The 12,086-nt window shown below is 36.0% G+C and overlaps 1 protein-coding gene across 1 annotated transcript in view; it reads left to right on the forward strand.

Annotated features, from left to right (window-relative positions):
• Positions 1–12,086, forward strand: part of CDK6 (cyclin dependent kinase 6) — a 197,865-nt gene that overhangs the window by 51,620 nt on the left and 134,159 nt on the right. Inside the window, exon 2 of the mRNA XM_069461955.1 lies at positions 427–562. Coding sequence (XP_069318056.1) covers positions 427–562 — 136 coding nt within the window. The remainder of the gene's footprint in view (positions 1–426; positions 563–12,086) is intronic.

Below are 12,086 nucleotides of genomic sequence, written 5' to 3' on the forward strand. Positions count from 1 at the left end.
ATCTCCAAAGAATGCTGAATCTGTCTCTCATAATCCTCAAACTGTGAGCTAAGAAGAAATGTATTTTGCCTAGACTGCAAGTTTTTGAAATTATCTGCGTTGGCAACTTCTACCCTAAGGTCTTAAGGACACTCTCCAATCATTCTTATGCTCCAATTGTGTTGCTTTCTCTTTGTTACTGTGGGTGTTCTCACCATTAACCAAGTGCACTCATATTGATAATTATATTTATATTTAATATGATATTGGTATTAAAGTATCAGATCCCATTAGGTGTCTTTACATAGGATCACAAGGAATGGTCAACACAAAAGGCAATGGCCTTTTTTTTCCTATTATGAGATCAAATTGAGGAACACATGTAAGACATACAGGTTACTTCTTTGCTCATTGCCACCTGCTTAATCTCTTTCCTTTTTCTTCTAGGTTGTTTGATGTGTGCACAGTGTCACGAACAGACCGAGAAACCAAACTAACATTAGTGTTTGAACATGTTGACCAAGACTTGACCACTTACTTGGATAAAGTTCCAGAGCCTGGAGTGCCCACTGAAACCATAAAGGTATCAAGAATCATCTTTCTCCCGGGTCAGGCAGTCCACTATTATAGTATGTTAAGCAATGGCATTCTTTTCTTAGGAAAATTGTCAGAATTAGAGCTTTTAGAGCTCAATATGGAGTTTAAAAATCAACTAAATAAAATGTTGAAAGAATGAGGTATATTCTAGTTCATCAACTAAGTGGAATGTTCTAGTTCATTAATTTTAGGGCCAAGTGAAAAAACTCTTTGGTTCTAGTGCATATTAAAATTATTGAAAAGTATGTATTTGTATGTTATCTTGGCCTGGCCTTATAAAGTATAGTTTAGTAAGTATAGCCCAGTCTTTTTCTCGTCTTCATTGTCTATGAGGGACATAATTTGAAAATCATTCATGAGCACATTGTATGTTATAATTGTGTACTGACTCCAGGACATCCTGTGCTGTATAAATCTGAAATAGCAGTTATAGATCATTCTTTCTCCATTTTTCTAATTTTTAACACCTTTGTAGGAAGCCTAAGTACCAGGTACAAAGCCAAACTCTTGGCATTCAAAGATGATTTAAGATAATGTTTTCTGCCCTTAAAGGTCAGCAAACTAGATGCAGTATATTGACTAGAAGTTTTTTCTTCCTTTGAGTCTAATGGGAAAAACTGCTGATGAAGTTTTGTTGGTTTTACCTGCATTCTGCTTAACTGAACTTCCCAGTAAATCTTTTATATTTGTGTGCATCATGCACAGGTCTTCATGAAGACCTTTTTATCTATGTGAATTACATAGCTTAATTAAATAGACTGCCTACTTCATCACTGATTGTTTAGAAATGAGTTACAAAACTTCAGCATCATTCTAGATAGAAGTTAATAGCTGAAAGTAATTTATCTTCTTAACAGAGTAAGAAATGTCTCTTGGTGATAGCTTGACAACATTCTCAGATACTGATACATTTAGAATTTGACATATTGAATGATTTATTCCTTTGGTTTTAGACTAATTTCGAGTATATTTTTTCCCATCTGGCTTTCATAAAAGAATATGGTGCTCAGCAGTAGTCCCATTTCTTCCTGAGCAGTTTTGAGGACAGTGAGGCCTTCCTGGTATAGGTACACCTAATTACCTGTTCTTGGCCCTCTTCTGTCTCTGCACCTCTGTTTCCTCTGGCATTCTATTCCAGGTCTGTGGCTTTAGTTCTCTTCTTTATGAGTTTGTCAGAAACCCCATGTTCAGCATGCAGAGCATAGTATAGTCCTTTTCAATACAGTGTTTTCTAGCCAAATTGGGCTAATCACCTTTCTCAGTGTGCTCTCTGACTTCCTGCCTTTGTGGTCCTCTTTTTCATGCCATTTCTTTTGCTTCCCCTCACCAGTAGATATCTGCCTACATTTTTCAAGCTGGATCAACTCTTACGGCTGGATTGTAAGGCAAATCTGATTGACTTGTTACACTGTTCTACATATCTCTACCTCTTTATCATGTTTCTACCTTTAATTGTGGTTACATACGTCTTACATATTCATTCATCCTTGTGCCCTGACACAGTGTCATACACAATGATTTGTACACATTTTTGGGAAGTCTCAATAACTAAATCAAGCAAATATTGTTATTATGAACACCTATTGGGAACATAGAAGTGGATTCTTTATATAGAATGCTTTGCTGTAATAAGAGTTTTTCTGACTCTATTTGTACAAATTATTGAATACTCTGTTCAGGGAGGGTCCTGTGCTTGGCACTTGGGGGACACAAAACTGAATTAGACATGAACCTCTTCTCAAGGACCTTAGTGTGTAAGAGAAGAGACAAAATGCACACAGAAGCATGTGGTACACATTCTCTACAGTTATTTCAGTAGTTTAGGGGATGTTTTCAAGTAAAAAACCATTTATTTATAAATAAGCACAATCTATTACTTATTCTTTACATTATGATACCAAAATATTTTCTAAAATATTTTTCAAAGGATCCAAATCATAGATATTCGTATCAACATTGTCGTGCATATATTGGAGCATGACATGTTGTCAAACTCATTATAAATATGCAAAATATTTTAACATGAAATAGATATAAGACAGAAAATCAAGATAAGACCTCACATGAGATCATCTAGGCTGAGGGGATTTTCCTCTAGTTACTGTTCTGCACCATGTTTTCTGTGGCAGTGTTTACCTATTAAAGGGCCACTGACATTCAGGATATTCTAGTGTACATTCAAGACATAAATTGCATTAGGTGTGCAGTACTTGGATAAAACTGGGGTGCTCCATGGTGTCTTTCTAGGTATTTTAGTGGTAAAATCTTTTTGTTCATGATTTTGTCAGCATGTTTATTAGAAAAGAGCACATGACGGGCTTATTTCCCAAACTTACTTATATTACATAACAGTTTTTCAAATGCATTTGAATACTGTTTGTTTTCAAAAAGTAAAAAAGGGATTAAACCACACCTGAAACCAAAAGTATTTGTAAAGGTCGATAGTCAGGTGAACTCACTGGGAAAACCTTGTAATTATTCATGGTGCTCATGTCAGACTTTAATAAACTAAGTTAAGATTATACCCCTAAATTGAAAATTGTCATTGAGAAGCTCATGAGAATAAAATAAAATCATACACGGTTCTTTCCAACATTGTTAAATACACCTTGTTCAAAAATAAATAAATAATAAACATATACACCTTATTCATACTTCATCTTGAGGTTTTCATCACATTCTTTAGTCTCTTTTCTTGATGTCCTTAAGGTACATCCGTTCTTGGTTGACAGTGACATTTGCATAAAGGAGCCTGTTGACTGCTGTACTGTGAAGTCAACAAATATTCTAATTTTGCCTCATAGGCTTATTGCCATATCTTGCTTTCCTCTTTCTAATTCAGAATATTATCTTTGGATGTATTTGTGGAGGAGTTCAGTGCCATCTTTATTTAATTCTTATCGGATCATTTAAGATTTAATATTATCTTCTTGAACTTCCACACTTAAACTTATGAGGCAATAATTAATACCTTAATGAATGTGGTTTTTTTTTCTTTTAAGGTTCATGATAAATTTAGAATATTTGTGCTCATGTAACACCTTCCAGTTATGGGGGCTTTATAACAAAAAAACAGCTCTCAGATTTTTATTTTTCTCTTTCATACTTTTATCTGCCATCTTATGAGAGAGGGTCAGAAAGAACCATAAATAAATTTCCTTACCATTTTCCGTAGTCATTTGTAACTTCCACCCAAAAAAAGAACTATATATATTATACCAGGATATATTAATATATGGAGAGAGACTTCATATGTAAAATATTCTGCTGTACAGGCTTTCAAAATGTAATGCCCTCTTCTACTGAACCATTCATTTGATATTTAGACTTGCCTGTATAATGCATTATCTTTCCTAGGATGACCTGGCTTCTCAACTATCATAGAAACTCTTGAAGAACCTAGTATCATTCTGTGGACATTCTGTGCATGTAAACATGTTTCCTGAAATTGGCAATGTAATTTCACAAGTTTGAGGCACTGAAAGGTCCCTCAGAAGATGGGCAGCCTCTAAAATAGGACAGGGTTCTTTTAGCTCAAGACCATATGGCCTCTTTTGATGATTCAATCTTGGAATAAAAATTATATTTATGTATGCATCCTTATGATAAATGAATTCTATAGAGCTTGAGAGGGCCAGAAAACCTCAAGGTTTATGTGTCTGTGCAGGTCATTTTCTCTGTGAATTAGATTTCATTTTATCTTCCATTGAATGTTTCTTAGAGATTTCTGTTGGTTGTAATATTTTCAGTAATAGATAAAATGTACTATTAGGTTTATTTTACAAAACCCAGACTTCAGAGACTGACACACACTCTTAATAGCACCTGTTTTCTGCCTCTGGGAAATATCTGTTTTCATGAATAGTATCTGCTTGCAGTAAACAGTGGCTCTGATGTCAGTATGGGATGCCCAGGGCTGATTCATCTTTCTTGATTTGACATAATGCAAAGTGACTGACTGGTCCCTGTATTGCACATGAGGAGAGTCTCCCAGATCCCATTCTCCTCTCACTCCTAGAGGAATCAAGCCATGGCCCCTCTTGGCTCCTGGTGGTCTCCACTTTGCCTGAATTATGAGCAGGTGATTTGTCTCATCTTTGCAGGACACAGAGCAAATTAACATGAAAATATCGTTTCCCAGAAAACAAGGCAGGCTTGAATGCCCTGTCGCTGCTGGTCATTAGCCATCTGCCACCGACACTCATACTCTGTTTATCACATTTGAAATTCAGAGCAGATGTTGCATAATAAGGTGATCCCAAAAACAAGGCAAGAAATTCAAAGAACAAATACTCCACAATAATGATAAAGATCCTGGAAGGAAATTTTTTTCAATCTAATGTCATGGCTGGACTAATTGAATAGACCATGTTTTTAAAAACACATACACACACGCACACATACATCTCTCCTGGTATATGATGCAAACCACTTTTCACAGTAACAGAAAATAATTTTAAAAGAAAGTGCATATGTGAAAGATACCTGAGAGGACTGTTGAGTAAAATCTCTTTTAATAAGCAAAATGGAATGTTGTAATAACACTAGTTCTGGTGTAAAGGACCTCATAGATCAGTCATGCCAATGTTGACTTTTACTGTAGGATGGGCCTCAACTTACAGCCATTTCACTTAAAATAGTTCACTCCTGATAGTACAGTCGGATCTCTCAAGGCTTTTAGCTTGTCAACATGGTTTCCCAGACAGTTTATTTTCTTCCTGGTGCTTAAGACCCTGGGTTGCCTTTATCTTTTGCCTCCAGTGTCCCCCAAGACCACTATCAGTTCCCACCCCCAGCAACCCTCAGCTCTGTATAGCTCTGCCCCAGGGACCTCTTCAGTCGCTGGCTTTCGGCTCTCTCCAACTGGAGTCCCAAGATTCTTTCATTGTTATTCCACTGCCCTCCTACATTAACGTAGCATTTTATAGGATTGGTTACTGTAATGTTTTACCTAATGCACATTTACTTATGCACATTCTAGACCCTTATTGTGCCTTATAAAAAGTGTATCATTTATAGTGTGTTAATTATTGTGTTTAGAGGCATTCTAGTTTTTAAAAAGCAGGCATCCAAACTTTTACCAGGAATGTGACCTGGTATATTCTGTGGAAAATCAGATTTGAATATAGTCTTTTGACTCAAAAGAAATGTTTTCTCCACATAAACCACAACCTTCCACACCCGCCTCCCTGCACATACTCAAGAGTTTTGGGTTGTTCTTTTGTTTTAAAGAAACATCAGATATTTTGCTAAGCAAAAGTTAAGCAGCCAGTCTGAGAAGAGACAGAGGGTTAAATCAAAGTAATGCCAAGTATTGACCACGGAGGGGAATAGGAGAGATGATTGGAATGATAGTCAATACTGAGTTTATTCCTAATTTAGGGGTAAATGTACCATGAGTGAGCTGTAACAACTGTGGTCATTTATACTCCTAAATTCTTAAGCCCAGATCTAAAATGTAGAGAGAAATGAAATCTTTAATGTTATCTTGCATTCACTTGCTAGTAATTTCCATTTGTTTCCCTCCCCCAATCAGAAACATACATATTGTACCTTCTAGTATCTTTCATTCCAAGTGAAAACTTTCAGTAACTCAAGGAACTTCTTCAAGGAGAACATTTTTAGGTAAATATTCTAAAGTACTAGATTTTGAGGATTCTCCCAGAAATAAATCCTTTTGCAAATTCCCAGCCCTTTGTAGTAGCTGAAAATATCAGGAGGGAAAGAGGACGGAATTATGTGAATACGTGATATTCTAATAACAAACACTAACAGAGTTCTTTAGTGGATTTTTAAAAAATCTCCAGCAGGAAATGTGGGTTAAAAAAAAAAAGGCTAGTTTCTTTCTAAAGGTACTGTAAGAGTGACTCACTAAGATAAATACTGACTCACCAAATAGGCAAATGACACTTAGATTCTAAGTTAATAGCAGATAAGTTGGAATTTCTTTAGAAAGTGCTTCCTCTGTAGGCATCGAATCAGTTTATAAAGTCCATTAAAAATTTGCAGGTTAGGGCAACCTGGTGACATATAGCAGAGTGTGATGTTCTGCATAGAAGCAGGATATTCCTCCTTTAAATGTAGTGGGTACTTAAGCTCCCTGGTCACGGTCTCTTTTTTTGGCTCTTCTTCCTCTAAATGTTGGAACATCCAATGCTTCACCATCAGCCCTCTTGTCTTCCTTGACTACACTTTCTGGTCAAGTGATGTCATTCAGTCTAGAATCTTCAAAGATCTGTTCTCCCAACCTGGCCTCTCTCTCCCATGTGCTTGATGTATATAGTCAACCAACCATTTGACATCTTGGTCAAAACATTGACCAAGAATCCTCTCCCCAACTCAAACCTTCCCAATCTGCCCAGTTGTTTCAGCCCCAAACCTAGGCATCATTCTTTATTTCTTGCTTTTCTTTATAATCTTCATCCAATCTAGCCATAAGTGCTTTTGGTTTTATCCCCAGAGGATATCCCAATCTGACTACTTCTCAATATCTTCATTGCTAAAGCACCCAACACTCTACTTTCACTCTTGCCTCTTTACGGACCATCCTCTGTATAACAACCAGAGGACACTGCTAAAGTATAAATAGAATTTTCTCTCACTCTGCTACCAAAAACTTAGCTCCTGATTTTATTAAATCAGAAGTCCTGCATGATCTGGGGCTCCCACCCCTTCACCCACTGCTTCCACCCTGGTTCACTCTTCTTCAGCCATAGGGACCTTCTTTCTGATCTTCCAGCACACTTCCAGCTCAGAGCACGTGTACCTGCTTTTCTGTTTGGAATGCTCCATGCCTCCCGGCTCATGCCATATCCTCCTCATTCCTTCTCTGACCACCTCAGCTACAACTCCACATGGAGATATAATGTATCCCATTACACCACATTGTCCTGGTTTATCTTCTTTGAAGCACTTAGCTGAAATTATCTCATTCGTGTTCTGTTTGTTGTTTATCTTTCCCAACTAGAAGGTGAGACTTTAATTCAGGACTTTTATTGCAGTATCTCCAGAACCAGCATGCTGCCTGGAACATAGAGGAAATGTGTTCCCTCGGTAAACATGTGCTTGTAACTATACGAGGTGCTTACCTTCTAATTAACTCTGAAATGTAGGCATCAGTATCCCCATTGTACAAGTGAGGGAATAGCACTTTTTGAAGGTTAGATTTTTAAATATTTGTATTGTAGAAAAACAAGCTGAGGGTGTGTCTTAGCACATCCACTTTGCACTTGCTGTTCAGTTCTTTACGCTGGGCAGGGACACTGTATTATCCATATTGTAGCTAAGAATTTAGATATAGTCTAAATCTTGTTGGGCCTGGTTTAGATATAGTCTAAAATCAATAACTGATCCCCATTAGAACATTTTTTCCTTTAATGTGGTGCTGACTAAATTCCAGAAATACTAACTAAAATCTAGAAATTGTTCTTTCTCGAGGTTGGACTCTCTTAAATGTGTTTTATACTAAGGTTGGAAAACCAAGCCCAGTGAAAAGATTGATTGATGCTATGAATTTTAGGCCCTCTTCTCATTTCTTAGGAGTATATATCTAAAGATAATTTGGTGGTTATACATGTTTTAATTTAAAGTTAGCTTTCCATGTATCCACCATTGTATGCAAAGTTCTTCCCTACCCCACCACGAGAAGTATAAATTTCAAAGGATTAAATTAATTTTTAAATATAATTTCAAATACTATTCTACATTTATTCATTTGGATTTTTACCATTATCATCCAGAAATTTCAGATACCCAGATGTATTACAGAATTTGAAAGTTAAAACTCACCATTCTGCTAGAGCAATTGCTACCATTTGCATTATTATCATCACTTTTAAATTAGTGAAAGGCATTTAGAGAAGTTATCCGTCAGTTATCTAAGATAGTATCTAATTCCCTTATTCATAAGTAAGGTAGAAAAGATTAAACAATTCTTTCATTGCAGTTAAGAAAATAATTATTGGTTCTAGTAAATATTTGTGGTTGGGTTTTTTTCTTTGTTTGCTTGTTTGTTTTTGTGGGGTTTTTTTTGAAACAGGGTCTCTCTCTGTTGCCCAGGCTAGAGTGCATCATAGCTCACTGCAACCTCAAATTCCTGGGCTCAAGCCATCCTCCTGCCTCAGCCTCCTAAGTACCTGGGCCTACAAGTGTGCAACAACATGTCCAGCTAATTTTTACATTTTTTGTAGACACAGAGTTTTGCTATGTTGCCCAGGTTGAGCTAGTAAATATTTGTTGAATTAGTAAGTGCTTTCACAAAAAAGTTGTGTAATGAAATCTTGCAAACTCCGTGGTGCCAGTTATGAGAATCAGATGTCTTCAGCATATGAAATATTGTTGCAGTTACTCTCATTTTGTTCATCCTTTTCCTCATCATCACCTTCTAAGAGCAAAGTTCTCCAAAAAGATTGACTCTGATGGTAAATCAAATGAGGAGAGTTTGGCCTGAATGTGGATTCATATATTTAATCTAGGGCTTAGCATCTGGGCTCTGTGACACTTGAAATCTTAGGAAGTAAAAAAGAATTCCTTGAATATTAGAAATGAGACTGATCTTTCAAGAGCCTGGCTACTACCATAGAATGGTTAGCTTAATTAGGACGCTTGCCACTAAACCCAACAGATTTTGCAGAAATGAGTTACCACCTGATAAAGGATCGGTGAAGGCTTAGGTAAGCACTGTCTCTGTTTCTCCAAATGTGTTCAGAGAATCATCTACATCACCTTCACCTGGGTGCTTATTTAAAATGACAGTCCTGTCCTAACTGATTCCCCGTTCCCAAACATACTCTCAGGAGGGAAGTTCTGCTGAGTAGCCTCTGGTGATGCTTATAGACACTGCAGCTTAAGAAATACTCCCCTACAATTTGAATTATGACACAACTGGGAAATGAGAAACATCTCCCTTACATTCTGGGATGACTCAAACCTCTAGAATATATGCTTGCCTGTGTATAGGTAACCCCAGCCAATCAGAATTAGCCAACATAAGCCCCAGGGAATTCATTTTCACTTCACTAAAGTCATCTGTATGTGTGAAACTTGTGTAAAAGCACTGAAATCTTATTCCTTAAGATGCTTCTTTTGGAAAGCACTAACTCATTAGTGGGTGATATGAGTTAAAGAGAAGATGCTTAGGAATATGAGAATTCTAACTAAAAATTCTTAAGCCACCCAGAAATATTTCCCTTTAAGAAAAGTGTTCATCACACATCATAATTTGACCTTTGAAAGATGCTTTTTGTTTCATATACACTAATGATTTCACAGTTCTGTTGGTCTTAAATTAGTAAACCATTACCAGACTTGTAGGTATAATTGGTCAGAATTCCTAGCCCTGTTTTATAGGTAAGGAACCAAAACCATATGAAATTTAAGTGGATTGTAGTCCTAGGTTTTGAGTGCTGACACGAATGTAGCCAAACATAGTATTCTCTTTGAGGCTTATATGTTGGAAGCAATAAGAATCCAATTTTTCCCAATTGTTATTCTAAGCATCGAACAAATATAAGCCAATAGCTTTGTTTTTTAATTTTATTATGTATATATTTACCCTTTTTCACTGCTATCCTTGACCATACTTGTTAATTTCTTGGACAGAACCAAAGAAAATATCATTCAACTGAAGTATAGTCACACCACTTCTAAATTGGAAAGCTAAAATAGAATGCAGCAGAGATTGAGGACTGTCCTGTTAATTTCCCTATGAATTAAGTTTAGAAACTGCAACATTAAAGATTAGGTCTGCATTAAGCAATCAGATATAGATTGATCTGGAAATAGTTATTCTCAATTTGAGATGTTCTATGAATATGGTTAATATGGAATGAACACTTGAAGCGCTCCTTGTTGACATTTTAATTTCACTAATATATCACGTGTTAGTATTCAAATCTGGAACTGAGAAATTCACCCTCATCCATAGCTAAAAGACCTGAAGTGTTTGCTGACACTAAGGTGGATGGTGTAAAAGCTATGGGTGAGGGCCCTGCTCCCTTCCGACCTCTCCCTCTACCAAAATATATTCCAGGTCAGAAGGAAGGGGTCCAAGAAGAGGGAAGAAATGGGTTGGTGATCACAAGAGGAGACTTGATTGAATGGGTCCCAGGAAAAAAGCAGAGATTTATGTACCGTAAATCAGCCAAAAAAAAAAAAGAGTAGCTTTTTAAAAAGCGTGATTATGTTGAGTGTAAATAGAAACATTACATTGCTAACTCTTGTTCCCCTCATTATGATTATTACTCTGGTCATAGCAATTTATCTTGTAAACCTCAAGTCCTTTAATATTTCAGCCAAATATTAGAGATGGGTTGATTTATGCCTTTAGCGCAAAACTATATAAATCCAAATAAAGGACACACAAATACATAAATATCAGTTAAATTTTGTCTTTGACATCTTCTGTTCTAAATGTTGCCACTATACTAACAGCCCTTGATGTGCATCTTATCTTTGCTGTAAGATCTTGATAAAAACACTTGGGAACTTGGAAAAAAGCAAAATACAAATTACATTAGAATGAATTAAGAAAAGAGTTGCATTTTGGTATCCTCCCAAGTGGAGAGATTTATGAAAGCATCACACACCAAAAGAAAGGACTTCTTTCCTTTTCTGTTTCAACTCCACCATCACTTTCTCCACAGTTTCACAAGACTTCTTACTTTATTTATCACCAAGTTCCATAATTAACATATGGTTCATGTTATTGATTTCTCAGGTTTCAAAGTAAAATAAATTGAGCTTTCTTCTACGTTTAGAATATACAGTTTTTTTAAGGAACTCTAAACAAAGAGAAGCATTATTTGTAAGTTGGAGAGCAGCTGCCAGAAAACAGAAAATTAGGAATGGAGTCATGGGTGAAATAATGGAGATACTGTTCAGAGGTAACCCTTTGTACAGCAGGAAATTTTCCTTAGAAAAGAGACAGCTGAGTTTGCTTGTAAATTTTGCTAGAAACAGGCCTGATTTAGTAACATTTAGTGCTGGTTAGGAGACTGAAGACAGCACTTTCAGCTTTGGATACCAAGCAAGTGCCCTCTTTTATGATTTGTTTCAAGTCTAAATACTTTTATAGTTTCAAAAGGTATGTGTGTGTGAGAGGGCTATTATTAATTTTTTTAATGGATAGAATAGTATATAAGCAAATATTTATCAGATCTGAGAGTAGAGTTTTCTAAGTGTAAAACAGTAGAAGATATCACAAAGGAATTGATTCATGGACTATAAAAATTTTAAACTTAAAATATTATAAATAAAACCAAAAGGAAAATGATAAAATATTTGCAAAAAGTATGATACAGGTTTAATATCCTTAATATATAAAAAGCTCTTACAAACTAATAAGAAAAGAAGATTACCCAGTTTAGATATGGATAGGAACATGAACAAATTCTCATAGATGTACATATACACAGAATGGCTGGTAGACATGTGGGAGAAATGTTCAACTTCCCAAATAATTAGAAAAATACACATTAAAAATCAGAATGTACCACAGGAGATGATTAAAT

The sequence above is a fragment of the Eulemur rufifrons genome, chromosome 29, assembly GCF_041146395.1.
Source record: "Eulemur rufifrons isolate Redbay chromosome 29, OSU_ERuf_1, whole genome shotgun sequence".
Taxonomy (NCBI): domain Eukaryota; kingdom Metazoa; phylum Chordata; class Mammalia; order Primates; family Lemuridae; genus Eulemur; species Eulemur rufifrons.